This window comes from Accipiter gentilis, chromosome 3, assembly GCF_929443795.1.
Source record: "Accipiter gentilis chromosome 3, bAccGen1.1, whole genome shotgun sequence".
NCBI classification, from domain to species: Eukaryota; Metazoa; Chordata; class Aves; order Accipitriformes; family Accipitridae; genus Astur; species Astur gentilis.
In genome coordinates, this window is record NC_064882.1 from 34,840,556 (window position 1) to 34,858,484 (window position 17,929).

The 17,929-nt window shown below is 41.4% G+C and overlaps 1 protein-coding gene across 1 annotated transcript in view; it reads left to right on the plus strand.

Moving 5' to 3' along the window:
• The window catches only part of STK32B (serine/threonine kinase 32B), a 182,931-nt gene extending 168,850 nt beyond the window's left edge, over window positions 1-14,081 (plus strand). Inside the window, exon 12 of the mRNA XM_049794716.1 lies at window positions 13,050-14,081. Within this exon, the coding sequence (XP_049650673.1) occupies window positions 13,050-13,188 (139 nt within the window). The 3' untranslated portion in view covers window positions 13,189-14,081. The remainder of the gene's footprint in view (window positions 1-13,049) is intronic.
• The last annotated feature ends 3,848 nt before the right edge of the window (window positions 14,082-17,929 follow it).

The window sequence follows — 17,929 nt, forward strand, 5'->3', positions numbered from 1 at the left end:
CTTCCCCTGCTCAGCGTGGGGTCCCTCCCACGGGAGACAGTCCTCCATGAACTTCTCCAATGTGAGTCCTTCCCATGGGCTGCAGTTCTTCACGAACTGCTCCAGCGTGGGTCCCCTGTGGGGTCACAAGTCTTGCCAGAAAATCTGCTCCAGCGTGGGCTCCTCTCTCCACGGATCCTGCCAGGAGCCTGCTCCAGCACAGGCTTCCCACGGGGTCACAGCCTCCTTCGGGCACCCACCTGCTCCAGCGTGGGGTCCTCCCTGGGCTGCAGGTGGAGATCTGCTCCCCCATGGACCTCCGTGGGCTGCAGGGGGACAGCCTGCCTCACCAGGGTCTTCCCCATGGGCTGCAGGGGAATCTCTGCTCCGGCGCCTGGAGCATCTCCTCCCCTCCTTCTGCACTGACCTGGGGGTCTGCAGGGCTCTTTCTCTCACATATTCTCACTCCTCTCTCTGGCTTCCATTGCGCAGTTGCGGTTTTTTTCCCCCTTCTTAAATCTGTTACCGCAGAGGTGCTACCACCATCGCTGATGGGCTCGGCCTTGGCCAGCAGCGGGTCCGTCTTGGAGCCGGCTGGCATTGGCTCTGTCAGTCATAGGGGAAGAAGCTTCCAGCAGCTTCCCACAGAAGCCACCCCTGTAGCACCCCCACTACCAAAACCTTGCTACGCAAATCTAATACAGCTTTCCACATACCTTAATTCTTAAATTATTGACTATACTGCTCCCGTGGAGCTGCAGTTTCAATTAGAGATGCCACATTAAGCAAATTGGTGCTGCTATGCAAGTCAGTTGTCACAGCTAATATTTTCCTCCCTCACCTCTGAACCAGGATCCTCTTCTCAGCACCAGGGGAGAGGCATGAAAAACAAAGAGGCAAAATGAGATGGGATTGAATGTCCATGTCTTGGTGATGGCTGACTGCCATCCTATCCTGTCCAGTCCTGTTTTACAGTGGCAATCTGTCACACCAGTTCACTGCCACAGAGCTGCAGACGTGCATCACCATCACTGCAAAGGCAGCAGGCAGTTCACAGGCATTGCATTATCATTTGTCTTTAAATTCTCAGTCTGTTAGCAAAATTATGCTTGTTGCTGTGACCTGCTATCTGTAACGGGCATCTTCAGCTCTTCTGTAAAATCTTCCTGCCCTGAGGTCCAGGGTCTCAGTGGGGATGGCAGTGGCTGTGAATATGTTTCCAGTAAAGTAGATCTAACTCTAGAAGCAGACAAAGAATTGTCCTTCTCCCTGTATATTTCATTTGGACTTGACCCAAAGGATCACTTTACCTTGAAACTTTCACCAGAAGAATAAAGGAAGAGAATATTTCAAAGCAGCTCCTGTGATCTATCCATCTGCTGACAGCTGAACAAAAGGGTGAGCCTGCATCCTTCAGGATACACACCTAAGGAAGGCTGGGAAATTAATGTCTTTCTTGAGAATGAGTTTTGGCCCACACTGCTGAGAAATACCCGTATTCATGGGCAAGTGCCTGTAGTTTCTAAACTGAATTCTGGCTAACTAGAAAGAAAATTTTCTCTCTGTGGTCCCAAAAAGTCTAATAACCAATACATTATCGCGAAATTTCATAGCTGCTTTCCTGTTCCTTGTACGTGTGGATCTACAGATGTATCTAAACTAGAAAAACTAATTCACATTTTAAAATGTGGCTAAACAAGACATATATTGTTTAGGATGCACCTGGTCTTGGACGGACAATAACTCACTTCTTAGAGACACCTATTTTACTAGTCTGAACACGGCTTTAATATTAGTTTTAATTGGTTGTTTTAGTCTCATTTTCTTAAATGGCTGCACATGGTTTGATGTTTTCATTTATTTACGTCATGTCTTCACTCTTATTTTGCTTTATCAATTCCCAGGGTAAACCTGAGATCTGAAGACATTGCAGGTCAACATGCTACAGCATCCAGTATAATTTGTCACTTGACTTCCACATACTAGTATTTCAGATGTCACTCACGCTGTATGTGCACCTGAACCCATTATGCTTGATTATAAATTGCTGGTGGATAGAAAATTATATTCACAGGCATTTAGTGAGCGTAATTACTCAGCAGGAACTATCAACCTGAATCAATTACCCATGGTATAAGAATATTTCCCCAAGGATTTTTGGAACGGGTGGGAGTAAATGTCATGAGTGTCAGTGGTACAAGAAGACATCTGTGCTACATGGGGATACTTCCTCCAAAATTTTACCTTTCACATTCACCTGTAATAAAAAGTAACTTTTAGCCCGTGCCTCAGTCATTTAAATTCAAATGGAGTTAAAACAGAGTTATTTGAATGATTACATGATAATCTACCGAGCTATCAAAACATACGTCACAGTGCATTAGGAAAACAGACCTGAGGTTATGACTGTTTCTATCGAAGCAGTCAGTACCAAACGTACATGTTTTGGGTCAAAGACAGACCGAGTTAAATATTGGTTAGACACTGAACAACTCCAACCCCAAAGGGTGTACACAAGATTCTCAAAGGTACCTGAAATAAATGGGAATTAGATGACAAAGTATTTTTCAAGACACAACCCAAGTCATGCAGAAAAGCCATTGCTGGCAGACCCAGAGCCTGAATATGCTACAGGCATGTCTGCATGGATGAACAGGCAATTGCACCCCTGTGCTCCTCGGTGACTTCATTACCCAGCTCTTGGCAGTATTTGTTGGTATGTGCTATGTTCCAGGCTGATGGGACTATTCATTTTCTGCACGCCTGAACAGTGTGGTGTAAATTAGCTCTAATCCAGAAGCAAATTGGCTCTGTTAAGCAGTGCAGCATTTGGTGAGCTTATACTGCTGCTAAACAGGAAGGGGCTTGAATCTGTGGTTCAGAGAGAAAAGATATCTCTATTTTACTGGAGGTGCAACAAGACTATATTCCTTTAAACTACTCAATTTAAAAACCATTTCTTTAGTTTAAGCTCCTTTAGTAGTCAGTGAGGACAGACTTGCATCTCCCAAAGTTGATCTGTGACACATATATTAGATAACTTAGACTGGAACTAATCAATCTGTGTTAGTGCCTCTATTTATGCTGTGGAGAGAGCCTGAACTAATCTTTCAGTTGTCTACAGTAAGCTGGCATAAAATCCATCCCACAGTCATGGGCTCAGTTCATTTCTGCAAAACTAAATGCCTAGCTGCCAGTCCAATAGGCACAGGTCACCTCTGGTCTGCAGTTGGGTCCGCCTGCTCTCTCGGGGTGTCAGGAAATCAAGGGCATCTCGTACGGCACCAAACACCACTTGTGGGGCAACTGCATTTGAGCCATATGTGCCTAGCCATGGGGGCAGGAGGCCAAGAACAAGCAAATTTTAAGTGTGAGTGTTATCAAGGAAGAGCTAAAGACTCATGACATCCACTCTTGCTAGTGATTTGATGAGGTTATTACTTGGACTCAGGTCTCCCAAAATACATACCTGCTATTACGCAAACACACAGTAGCACTGTGTTTCATTTAAAGCTGCTCTGCACATGTTGGCTGTCTACACAAACTCTAGAGTGAGGGGAAATTATCTGAGTTTGCAGACTCTAATTTTCAGTTTGGAGCTGTGTGACGCAGCGCTGACATTGCTGAGTGATGAGCGTTGACTCTGCTCCAGTCGGTCCTTAAGTCTGCCCTGGTCCGCCTCAAGCTTCCTTTGGCACAGAGCAAGATTGTGTCTGCCTTGTTTACTTGAAAATGCTTAGAAAATTCATACACTTTTCAGTGATTTCTGTTTTCCTGAAAGCACTACTGAGATCACCCTGTGCACAAGCTAAAGAAAGGCAAAGCCCACTATTAAGTCTGCCATGGTTACTGCTTCTCTGTTAGGTGTAAAGAGGGTTTTTTAATAAAAAAGAACATTAGCTATATGCAGCTGCCTTTTGAGATAGTTTTAATTAGCTATATAATTAGTTAGTTAAATTAATTAGATCTCCACAGTTGGGATTCTTCCTCATTTTTCAGGTGCTTAACTCTCCTCTTTCCATTTCTACTCCTTTTTTTCCTCATCCTGCATTTTCCACCTTCATTGTTGTTTTCTGCCTGTTTTTTAAAGGCAAAATATAGGCAATCTTCCACACTACTCAGTTGTCAGCACGGTCCCTGGCATAATTCTTCCCAGGCCAAAATCACCCTCTGAAGCAATTCCCTTCATGTTTCAGAGGTTAGCATAGACCAAAGGCTGCCTAATAGGCAGCTGGAATACAACAGTTCTGGTTCGAAGATTAGAGAACTTAGCCGTAAGGATGCAAGCCAAACTGTGTCACTTCACTTCCAGGCATCAATTCCTGCACCATTTTACCTTCTGGTGCAAATGTAATGGATGCCTAAAATACAGAAATGACATTCCCATGCAGCGCTCTATTTGCTGTCCGTCATGAGAGCCTTCCTGGCTCCCGCTGGGGAATGGGAAGCAGATGAATAATTTGGCAGATGTTCAGGTTACCAGGTAACTTAATCTTATGCAGCATTATTAGATCAATTAGTTCCGATATATGTTGCTATGAAATCAGTTTCAAATTGGGGAATTTCTCAGAATTTGGCCGGAGACCTATCTCTGTTCACATGTCCTAACCATATGCCAACTCCTCACCCTGCACCCTGGTTTCCTTGGGAAGCAAATCTGAGCAGGAAAGAGCAAGATGGGATCTGCAGCTCACACTAACAGGGTGTGGACAGTCTAGGAGTATCGTATTTGTTCTTTTTTGTTAGCATGTTTCCTTAAGATTTACACTGAGCAAAGGTCAGTGTTTTCTTCTTTAAGGATGGTAGTGTAAAATAAGGAAATTTCCTGAACTTCCGATCAACTCATCAGCTTATTTTTGTTAACTTTTTAAAAAAGAAAGCAAATACAGGAATTTTCATTCCTTTCTGAAATATTTGGTGGCTATTTTCTTTTGAAAAGAAAAAATACTCTTCCCAAATACGCCTGTTCAGTTAAAAATAACCTGATCAGGATGCTTTGTTCATTTCTTTCTGCTTCTTTATTTTACCTTTTCACTAAAAAACGTAGCTGAATGAAACCTGGGAGATGAGAACTAGTAAGCAGAATAATGGAGATATAAGAGAAAGAGTAACACCCATTTACAATTGTAAAATACTTCCAGCTTCTTCAATTTATACAAAAATAGAACACAGCAAGAACCAATTTATAAGAGAAACCTTTAAAAATGCAGGCAGAAAATAAAGTGTCCGTATATCCAACTCAATTCTTATTCCCCACAGTGGTAGCTAGATGACCAGCCAAGCTGCTTATTGTCCCAGAAATCACGCTCAGTTATCAATATTTCTACAATCATTGCCTGCAATTGATGTTAAAATGATGGCAGAAAAATAATGGGGAAAGTTTTCAAAGGGGAGCATGAGATGCACATGCATATAACTCATTATTTTTGAAAAGTCGTGTGCACACTGCAGAACCTACATATTACTGCCAAAAAATTGCCCCGATTTTCTAGTACGTGCACTTTTACTGATGTGCATGAGCTCCTATAAAGCTTAAATAAGGGATTTTACAAAAGATAAGGTTTTGCATGAGCTTGGTGAAGTGACTATGTTTTTCTGGCTAAAGCGTGAAAGATTGTGGGTGCCATGAACATTTTTACTCAGTGTAAAACCAAGGGAACAGAGTCTTTTTGGGGATGCTGGGTGTGCTAATCCAGAAAATGAGCTGGCATGACCACTGTTGTTAGCTTTCAGCTCTCTACCACCTACTTACCACTGAGCACTCATTAGTTAGGTAGGAGAGGTAAATGAAAACATATGCCTTCTCACGATGGTTATACCAATATGTAAAGTTCAAGCTAGCCAGCAGCCTTCTGTTTTTACTTTCTGTCACACTCCAGGTTAACATTACCAAGGGTGATGCTGCACTTTGAGTTGACAGTGTGAGTCCTTTTGAGTCTTCACAGTCCAAATCCTTCTGGTTTTTCTCAGAACAGGTTTCTCTGCATAAAACCACTCCAAAATGTGAGGAACACATGGATATACTCTGTACTTGTTCCACAAGGAGGAAATAGGCAAATCTTATTGCCACAGTTAGACTCCAAAGTACCATTGAGTCTTTCTTTTTTACACCTTTTGGCTGGAAATGAAGAGAATGGGTGGGGATATAGTTAGTGGAGCTCTAGAGTGCCACAAATTTACCAAATTGTTTGTGTTGAGAGTTTCATCTTTGGTTTGTGTGTAACTGATCAGGGAGTCCAGTTCTGATGAGGGGTACGAACAGCCACTAACCATCTCCATTTCTTTAGAAAGCAAATTCTGGACCTTTTGGTAAAAGAGTTACCATCAAGACAGAATAGCTATGTTCAGGGACAGGCAGTGGTGGAGTGGGAAGAGTTAAAGCATCACCACCTTGAGGAAGCAGTCATATTGACCACGTCTGATTAGTTCACCCAGGCATTTTTTGCTTGTGTTTGTATACAAATTAGGATGGATCATTACGACACTTAATAAAAACTAAAATGAAAAACAAATAGTGGGCAATAGCAGTGGGCACCAAACTGACACCTTACCTGCCCTCAGTGCCAAGATATCTCAGTCCTGCCTTAGCTATCTACAGCTAGCTACTATCTTGGCTAGACATGCTGGGTACTGCCAGCTCTGGAAGTATCCCTGTGAGATATTGCTACAGTAACGGTCCTCTTACTTTATGGAGTCCACCTCTACAGCATTATACCACTCTGCAAAAATTATTTTCAATTACGCTGGAATTTTTGCAACTCCAGGATATCCAGCAATTTAAGTTATATGGCATAACTTCCACATTTCACTTTTCTATGACCAGGCTCTAACAAAACAATGCCTATGTCTGTCACTTTCTGACTTTTAACTCCTTTATAAAATTTCATTGCTAGATATTTTCTATTGAGAACAAAAAGGTTTTAGTGTTTCATTTTGAAGAAATACTATCTTCCAAAGAGTCTGTATTTACCAACTAATATTCTAAAAATACAGGACTTGGACATAAGAGTCTTTACTGTTTTTCTGAAATCCCCTTTGTCACTTCTACATCTGTGTTCCAGTAGACAAATCACAGGGACACACACAGAGACATATAGCTGAAATAATAGTTCCTTTCTGAGCACAGTCATTCCCCCTGACAGATCAGTTATTTTTTTTTCTCCTGATTCGGACATGTTCAGAATTAGCCTTCTAGCAAGGCCATCTGGACAAGACATCAGCATTACTTCTGTGTAGCTGCTAAATCATAGAACTGAGGTGGGTTTCTAACTATTTAGCAAGCTGTCCCCCAGGATTCATGAGTTTGAAAAGCTAGCGTAGACATGCCTCGTCTGTTCTGACCTCAGACCCCCTCCCTTGTGAAGAGTAACTGGGATAAATGTTCCGCACATTTATCTACTCCTCAGGGCTTCTTTCAAGAGGTGTAAAAGTTTCCATTAATAGAACTTTTTTTCCTACAATGAAACTACAGTTTCTGAAGCTTGTATTATTATGCCCACCATTTCCACAAACCAAAAGCATCTGTTCTCTCCAGCAGTGTTTGAAATATCAATATTCCAAGGTAAAATGCTAAATCTAGAAATGGTAAAGCAAAGCCACAGCCCACTCAGACCGTTCTCTTTCCTCCACACCCAGGACACCATGTTTGCTACACTGGCAAACTCACTTGCAAATTTTCTGTAATAAAAAGAGTTTTCTGTAGGACCTGGTACATGTGGGAGTCTCATATTCAAGATGCAGCACTGGAAATCGATACTGCAGGAACTCTACTATAATACGAGTATCAAGATAATAAGAATCTTAAAAACCTTTCCATAGCTCACACAGACACTTTCTCTTTACCAGAAATACTGATGAAGCCCAAGACTTGCCTGAAGGCTCAGTTACTTTTCTTGATGCGTTCCTGCAGTGTTTGGTACAGCCTCTTTCTTCCTCACTGCTGGAGAGGAGGTTGTTCCACACTCAGGTGTCACGCACTATCAATATTGCATGGAGCAATGGTGAAGGGAAAGAAAACTCAGCTTACAGCTCTTTGTTGGTTCAGCAGAACCACTCTTAATTCCCAGAATAACTGCCTCTGAGAGTACTTATATATTTGTACAGAATTGTCATGGAATAAATGTAATAGACACTGTTCAAACTCATTTTCATCCTCTTTTCCCTGAAGGCTTTTTTTTTTCCATATGACTATCAACTAGAACCACTTGTTCACTTTTTTCATCTGCAGCTGGCCATTTTACCATTTATTCTCAGTCAATAGTATTCAGCACAGGAACAGCTACCTGGTTCAGATCCACAGCTAGGTCCCCATCAAGCCATTCATTCTCCCTTTATCAAGTTATCACAGCCTGTAGCTGCATCAGCTTAAAGGCAAGATAAGTCATTCACTGGAAAGCAGTTTTCTACAAATGATTTACTGCACTAGTGCCATTTTTAAACAGAACAGCCCAGACTACATTTACTTTGCCATGATTACAGGAACTGTGTCGAGGTACCCATGTTTTTCAAAAGCTGAGAACATCTGATGAAAAAGTGATCCAGCTCTGGCACCAAGGAATCAAGAATGCACAAACGAGATAAATTTCACTTCTGCAACTGTCCAACATTTTAACTGAAGAGACTGCTTGTTCATACACAGCTGCTGTGGTGAGATTTGTTTAGGTCTTGACCTGAGCTTATCTGCAGTTTGGAGCTAGACTGAAACACAGACCAACAGCCTTATTTTATTTTTGCTGAAGTTGCAGTGGTTTCAGAGGAGCCCTTAGTCTCAGCAAATATGAAATTTCGACAGTTATGTTGAACCTGCAACTTTTCATCCTTTTTCATAGAATCATAGGATTGTTTGGGTTGGAAAAGACATTAAAGATCATCCAGTTCAAACCCCCCCGCCATGGGCAGGGACGCCTTCCACTAGACCAGGTTGCTCAAAGCCCCATCCAACCTGGCCCTGAACACTGCCAGGGATGGGGCATCCACAACCTCTCTGGGCAACCTGGTCCAGTGCCTCACCACCCTCACAGTCAAGAACTTCTTCCTTCCATCTAATCTGAATCTGCCCTCTTTCAGTTTAAAGCCATTACCCCTTGTCCTATCACTACATGCCCTTGTGAAAAGTCCCTCCGCAGCTTTCCTGTAGGCCCCCTTTAAGTACTGAAAGGCCACACTAAGGTCGCCCCGGAGCCTTCTCTTCTCCAGGCTGAACAACCCCAACTCTCTCAGCCTGTCTTCACAGGAGAGGTGCTCCAGCCCTCTGATCATCTTCGTGACCCTCCTCTGGGCTCGCTCCAACAGGCCCATGTCCTTCTTCTGCTGGGGGCCCCAGAGCTGAACGCTGTACTGCAGGTGGGGTCTCATGAGAGCACAGTAGAGGGGCAGAATCACCTCCCTTGCCCTGCTGGTCATGGTTCTTCTGGTGCAGCCCAGGATACGGTTGGGTTTCTGAGCTATTGCTGGGTTGTGTTGAGCTTCTCATCAACCAGCATGCCCAAGTCCTTCTCTGCAGGGCTGCTGTAATCCATTCTCTGCCTAGCAGAGAAGTTTTCATTGAATTTATGCTACTAAGCAGCCTAAAGACAAACTTTCAGTATTCTCCATCTAGTGAACAAAGCTGAGTTGTGAGCTCTTCCCTGGTGGTCCCTAAGTTTGCTACTGGGTTTCATTAGATGTTTGTGGTTTTCATTCTGGCCTGCCATAGTTGTAGCAGTCTTTTTTGCTTCAGTATTTTATTTTCTATGCTAGCTTTTAGCCAGTCTCCTCTCTTTACTTTTGTATTCTTATATATTCAATAATGCATGTATGCATAATTACATATGCAGTATAATTACATTTTGCTTGATTATATATGCCACCTTCTTTTCTTAATCATCACAGACACCAGACTGTAATTCCCCATTTCATTCAGGCCTGTGAGGCACAGAGCAGTACTTACAGGCACAAAGCTCTCAGCTTCCATCATTCTTGGCAGCAGCTGCCTCAACATCTGATGTGCAACGACAAAGTCCCGCGTTGCTTGGCACGTTCCTGCTCATTGCATCCTTTGCCTAATCGAGAGCTGCAAGTACAAGCCTATAACATGCTCTGTCACCAGTTTATCCAGTAAAATCTCCTGCAGGCACAGGTTTGATAAGAACACAAGGTTTCATCACTCCAGGCATGGCTTCTATGTTCTTTTTGTTTATACTTCTTAGCCACAACTTATCCATCTCAGATTTATGACTTGAGCTCCAAACCACGTGAGATTTCTGGACAAATATAATTCCCCCTCAGCTTCACTCCTCTACTTTTTCTCTATTGGTCAAGAGAGAAGCTGAGGCACAGAAAAGGGCTGTAATTTACCCAAAGGGTGACAGAGGTAGAAAGAGAATCTGCATCTCCTCATTCTTAGTCCAATTCCCCAGCCCCCAGGGCACACTGTAGGTGTTAGCATGCCCATAATAACCCCTTATAGTGAAGTCTTTAATGTAATTTGAATCACTGAATAAAGTGATTGATAAATTATTAAATGGTTAAATAAATTAAATTTTTACTACATCATCAGGTTAATAACCTATTGCTTACTTTGATAGTTTGTAAATATGGGTAGTGAATCTAGATACACAAACAGAAAATGTCTGAAAAGGGAATACAATGAGGCACTGCTAAAACAGTGTATTTCCTTAGCATTTCCAAACCCCCATAATCTAATTATGCTTCAATAATAGACCTGGGGAGTAGGAACAGGATAAAAGAAAAGAAATGGAAATAAATCAATAACAGAAACCACCTCTGTAGAGAGTGGGAAGTTCGAGGCTGGTCAGTGGTATCTTTTGAACTCAGCATGAGCTTCGTTATGCTCTCCTTTTTCGGCTGTCCTCCTTACATGCTGGTTTTGTGCCAGTTTGAGTGGTTTTAAAAAAAATAAATTAAAAATTGGTGTTTTCATGCTTTATGCTGTTATCGAGAGACTTCTTATTTCCCCATTAATTTTAGCAGTACAGTAAATGCTTTCTTTTTCAACATTTTATGAACGAAATAAATACTAAACAAATTCAGGTAGAAAAGTACTTGCATGTCTTAAACCAATGATTCCTCAGATCTCCATAGAGCCAAAATTTCTCTCACTCCTCTATTTAGTAGTTTGCCCAGGTTTGCAACCCACAGTTTGCACCATGATTTTCAAAGCACTGTGGCCTTTTCTCTTGATGCCTACAAATACCTTGCTTTTGTAAGGACCAGTATCTCAGACCCTAAGGTGTTTCAAGACTTTGTCTCATTCAATTACTCTCTTGGTAGTCCCCCAGATCATTTTTTAAGCCCTTAATAACAACAACAACAAAACAAAACAAAAAACAAACCCAAACCCATCACATTTGCTGTGTTCCATTCCTTGGTGCCAAGGCAGTTTCAACAGTAAGTTACATACTCCATTCAGCTGGGCAGAAAGTATATATTTCAATTTTGTTTGAGCCCTTAGGAGAAAATCCACTGTCTTGACACTTTGTCAACATTCATTTGAATGACTGGTTCTAAAGCTGTTTGACTGATGGTTTGACTGGAGATGATGGACAAATTTCTCATGAAGAAAGGAAAGTCCCTAAGCTCATTTGTCATGAACATCGGTGAAAATAATTCATTGGCTTTTCAGCTAGGGACTCATATTTCTTGTGCTATCTTCTAATATCTCAGGCATCCACTGGCCTGTAGTCACCAGTAGCCATCATTATTTCTGGTGCACTTGAAAAAATCACCATTAGGGTAAATGCTTTTAGCCATTTGTTCCTCTAATCTGGTTTTTTTCCAGTCTACCTTATAGTTTTTTATTTAATGTGGCAGTGTTTGTGCTCTTTTAAACTTAACCTATTTGGACAGTGTTTTCATTATTAGTACTTTAAATAGTCTCCTTTATTCCTCTGTTGAGCTCTGACAGAATTTTCATGTCCTTTCACATTCTCTTCTCAGTCTTCAGTACGGTGTCTCTATAGTCTTTATGCCACCTGGAAGTGTTTTATCCTCTTAAACTGACCATTTACATTTCAATTTTGCATGCTTTTCTATTACTGAGTATTTTTTTTTACATGTATTTTTTTAAATGTTATTGCAAAGGGTTTTTTGGAGTATATCATATATATCACTTACAATCACTGTTACAAAGAGCTTCTTCCATAGTGTCTCTGATGCCAACTCTTGGTGCCTTTTTTCAGGAATACAATAACAGCTGCTTCTTATTTTGAGAAAACAGACAGTCAGAGAAAAACTCCTCCAAAACAGCAGCTGTTCATGTTTGTTTTTTCGTTTTTTTAAATTGGTTTCTACCTCATAGCTTCCCCATGAATCTTTACACCTTTCTTGAAAGTACTTACATTCTGTCTGTGTTTAGAGGAAAACACTGAGTATCACATGAATCAGTAAAATCACAGAAGTTGATACCAGTGTTGAACAGAGACGCTGAGAAGCTTGATAATAAAATGATTGGTGGGAACTGCAAGTGCCGCTAGGGCTGTTGCTGTTTTCTAGAAAATGATGTCAAAAGAAGATAACTTTGCAGTCTTTAAACAATGTAGGATTTTTTTGTTGATGTTCCTTGAAACCACGTGGGAGGCTTTGACAATATATGAAGTAATAACAAGAGGAATACTGAATATACTTTCATCTCATGTTTTGTTCTCTTGTACTGATGGAGGTTACTGATAATTTTGTAGGAGAGCAGAGGGGAGCAGCTGCTTGCTGCTGTTGCGTGCGTGCCCGGTCAACAGCTCTCATCAGCCTCAAGCTACCTGGAGGTTTTGTCAAGTTACAGTCTAAGCAGAGGTGCTAAAGCCAGAGAAAGCACTCTCTTCTGCTGGCTATTTATGATAGGCTTTAATGGGAGCAGGGTTTGACCAAGACCCAGCTGCACATATTTAGGAGGAAGCAATCAGCAGTGTTTAGAAGAAATGGCAGCTATAAAGCTCAAGGAGTTAATAGAGATCAAACGGTGCAGGAATCTGTTTTATACACAGGTGTATGGGCTGTCCACAGGACAGGCCATGGCTGTCATTCTGATACAGTTACCTGCACATGATAGCTATATCAATGTTTTTAACCTTTGGCAGATTAAGAAGACAGCAGGATCAAAGTGGACAGACTTCCAGCATGGACAGCAGAGCATCCCTTCAGAGCCACGAGAAACTCCAAGATGGACGTAACAACAATTTACTGGGACACGGCTGCACAAGAGGCTGCAGCAGCTAGTAAGCTACGGCCCCGCGCACGCTTCCACTCTGGCAGGGCGAGGAAAAGTCCTCTCCGCGCATGCCTTCATCTTCACCCCTCGGGCCCCGGGACGTCTGACTCCTCCCAAGCAGGATCCCCAGCCAAGGACAGACCCACAGGGCACACCGGCTGAGACTTTCCACGGACGACCCTGCTCTTCTTTTGACTCTGCCACTGGAAAAATTACCATCAGCAACAACATACAGTTTTTTAAGTAAGCGTGACTTTCCTGTTCAAAATCCTGGAAGAAAACTTGAAACAATTCATTAGGCAGCCTCTCAAAGATTGCCACGGTTCTGGCTACTTGCAAGAGACAAAGTTACATTGGGGCCAGCTTTGTGTTGAAGGCTTTACGTTCCCCTCTCTGTCTCTGTTGGTTAAAATGGTCCAGTTTGGAATTTTGTGAAACTGCTGGACGCAGCCATTTCTCATCACCTGCTGTTGAGTTTATAACAGATGTATATGATGTAAATACGTGAATGTAGTGTCAAATAGGCCAAACACTGAATAATTTCATTTAAATACCTGAAGCCCGTTGGAAAAGTTGCAGCGTGAATGTATTCACATTGTTCTTTAACTTCATGCATTCTGCTTTGTAGTAAAAGATGTGACCCTGGCCAAGTCAAAGTTTTGCTCGTGACTTTAGTGGATGCAGGATAAGACACATTAGTAGTGTATGATAGCCATGACAAAGAAGGAACTTTTTATTTGTAACAATAAGCTGACTAAGCCAGAGTTGAAAAGCAGCTTAGTAAGGAGAGCTAAAAATGTTAAGAATTTGCTCAGATCGATAGATGTTATAAAATGTGAAGAAGTTACATGTGTCTTTGTTTTTATGGATCTATTCTGGATGAGAACCATCTTGCACAGAAAGAAACATACTTTATCCAAAGGATTGCTGACATGAAAGCCTTTTTTGTTTTTTTTTAAACAGTACCCATAATTCCAAACATTTCTGGTATTTTACAACTTGTACATCCACATTTTGATAATAAATGCATGTTTGTTCTGTCCTATTGTGCTTTTATTTTTAAGGGTTACCATCCGTAAGCAAATTTCATTTCAACTTTTTAAACCAAATCAGTTAGGCTTTTGGAAGTGAAAACCATTTTATTTGTAATAATCTATTTTTACTGTATTGTTCCCATTCTATCTTCTACAAAGCAAAGTTCTTTGTAATTGAATCTATTTTAAAATTTGGTTTCACATTACATGTAATTTTTTTCACAATTTCTTCATAAAATACAGATTTTTATTGCTCCATGAAATGACATGGTGTTCCTATCAACAACAGAGCAGTTTACAAATGTACTAAGGTAAAGATTTTACATCTGTCTACTTGCTTAATTTGGGCATAGACTGAAATAATCATAGGGTCAAGCAAAGAAGCAGAGTTTCTCTAGTCATGAAAGGACAGATTTCATTGCCCAGAATAAACTATTTCATGTCTATCTGTTCTTATAATGACCCTTTTTTATTTTTCTTTTCTTTCATCATATTCGTTTCACTTCGGAAGGACCAAAGTAGATAACTTTTCACATAATTTCTGGAAACCCTATTGTTCAGTTCCAATCAAAATCCACTAAGTTCTTGGATCTTGATCCGGATCTTGATCCTGGAAAGAAATGGAAGGTTTTACTTACTTGAGTAATCCTGCAGAAATTAATGGTACTACTACTCATAAGTAAATGCTTGCAGGATCCATGACGTATCAGGTAATAAAGATTAGAGCTGTGGAGTTCTTGGAAGCAGGGCCAGTAATTTATTAAGATTTTCCAGGTAAAATTTTCCAATTGGAAAAACATTTGGACAAAAAGCAATTGCACATTTGCTTTTTTTCCATGATTACAGTTGTTTTGAGCAAGAAGAGTTATTGTGGGTGATCTTGTACAATATCAACCATCTAGAATGGAACTACGCTAGCACCTGAATTCAGGCTGGGAAGGCATTTTTGAAGTCAATGCCTCAATCTTACAGCCCTACTGCATTTTTGTTCATATTGTAGCACCCAAATCAGATTCTTTTTGGATGGTACAAAACCAGAAGATGTGCTCCAAGAGAGCACTTAATGCCATCCACCCAGCCTTGGGCCTGCAGACCACAGGAACAGGTGAGACCAAATCTGAAATTCAAGTTCCCCAAATATGCCTCGTGTGGGTGTCAGGTCTGCATTGCCGACTGCTCTGCTTTGCAGAGCCCCTCCTGTTGGGCTGCACTGCCTGCTAATGCACACATAGCCACCGAGAAACCTGGGTTTCTAGAATGAAAAGTTTATAGAATGAGAGATCCACAGCTTTTAGAGTATAAGAAGTTCATCAGCGACTGTATTAAAAATGGCGGGAGTTTCCTGCACATAGAATTTAATTAACAGCAGGATTCTGCCAAACATTTGCAGTCTGATCTGGCTGGCTGCTGGGTGTCTTTGTCAATGCTTTACTAAGCTGTTTTTGAGAGAAGCCTGCTTATTCAAGAGATGGCATCTACTTAAATATGTTTGCACAGAGTATTGTGCATGAATGCAAGCTCACTCAGACACTTTAATTTCACGCTTGTTGCCAGACGATCATTTCTCAAACAACTCTACTGCTTGCACAAAAAAGAAATCACAGCACCAATCATCAGCTTTATCCAGAGTCCACAGCACTTCCACTGACTGCAAGCTGAACCTTATGCTGCATGTAATTATTTTTGTCTACTTACACGGATCAGAGAATACCCTCAGCTGTACTGCAGAGACCCAATACGGAATCACAGAATAGTTTGGGTTGGAAGGGACCTTTAAAGGTCATCTAGTCCAAGCCCCCTGCAGTGAGCAGGGACATCTTCAACTAGATTGGGTTCCTCAGAGCCCCGTCCAAGCCCCTGACCTTGAATGTTTCCTGGGATGGGGCATCCACCCCCTCTCTGGGCAGCCTATACTCTTAGTTCATCTTTCCCTTTGACCAACACAGATGTAAGGAAATGGCCTGTCATGGGACGCCCTGATAGTGGTGCAGAAGAAGAGGAGAGGTCATTCTGTATAGTATGTGCTTTGTGAGGACAGAACAAGTACTACAAGAAAAGTCACACAGCCTGGGAATAAGCCTGAGGAGTGCTTGGCTGGGACTTGTCTCCCCTAGCTTTAGACATACGAAAAACATACTTATCTGCAGCTGAGTTAGCCAGATGCGGGCTCAAAAATAAAGAGGGGGAAAAAGAAAGAAAGATGCTTTTAGAATGTGGTGCACTTGATCTGTCTTGATTGTCTCTATTAGCAGATTGTTGTCCCTGTAGCTCTGCCTCCATGGAGTATAACGTCAGTGTACACAGCTCAGATGTGGACATGCACATTGTGCACTGACATTTACTCAGATGAATCTTGTTTGTGATGGCACAGACAATTTGTGGAGATGCAGTCTAATCCTTATGAAAAAATGGGAACATTTCTGATCACTTCAACAGGAGCAAGAGCTATTTAAACAGTATTTACCTTTACATGTGAACGTTGTATTAGAGGGACAAGAAATGACACAAAAATAGACTCTTGCAATGAATGCTGCCTTGCTTTCCAGCAGAAATGAAAACAGAAAAGGCAACCTAAATAAGACATAGAAGGTTTTTAAAAAATACTTGGTGAGATGGAGGGGAAAACCAAAGCAGGCAGTCATAAAACCAAAAGAAACTCCTTGGGACTCATTTATTCTATACAGCTTTATTGCCTTGCAAAAGCAGCCAGTGATCTTAAATCCCAAAGTCTCATCTGGTTTCTCCAAGTCATTTCAAGGGTAAAATATTTTTTCTTGTTTCTGTTCCAGGGAAGAGGGAAGGAAGTCTAACACAGCTGGAAAAGCAGTTTGCTGCTACAACATTTTATTGCAATGCCACTTGCTCTGCAGTGTTACAGTTCTGATCGCACATGCACATTCCCACAGCATCACTCCATGTTAAACTCTGCCAGATTTACCTTCTGTTCAGTTTGCTCCTTCTACATTGTGTATTAAATATTGGCACCGCACTGTAAATGTTTAATTACCAACTGTCATAAAATACAAATGGCTCCTTTCATCTGTAGTCCTGACAAAAATGACTAATGAAATATTTCCAGAAGTTTTTCCTGTAATTTGGTGGGGTGGAAGGGTTGGCTATAGATCTTTGCACACTATTCAAAATGACATCAAAGTACACAATAGAGGAAATACTAGGCACCAATCCATCCATCCATTCTGCTTGCAAAATATGTAATCACAATTTCAAGCTGATTTCTGACAGCTTAAACCTAAATATTGGTGTATTGGGATGTACTGAGGAACTGTGGTTGGCTGAATAAGACCCAAGGTGTTTTTCTGTTTTCCAGTTCGATAGCTATGCCAACACTTCTGCTATGAAAGAAGCGTCTGCCAACATAGGAGAAGCTCAGAGGTTTTGGGCAGGTATGCCCAAAACAGTTTTGGTGAGAGTTGGAAAGCAAGAAAATACTTAAGTGCATTTAATTAAAACCCCACAGGTATCCTCTTGAACCTCCACTGCTCTAGCACTTGCCTCAAGAGGAGACCTGGAAAAAACCACTGTCCTGCAAATAATCCCCATTACTTCTATATCTGGCCCAGATTTCCCCTGTGGCTAAATGAGTTGTTCTACACAGGCTCTGAATAAGAAGCAAGTGAAGGCAAGACCCCACCTGTTTGCAACGCTGGGCTGCTCAGACTCTGCCTTCTTGTACAGTTAAAGGAACAACAACTTG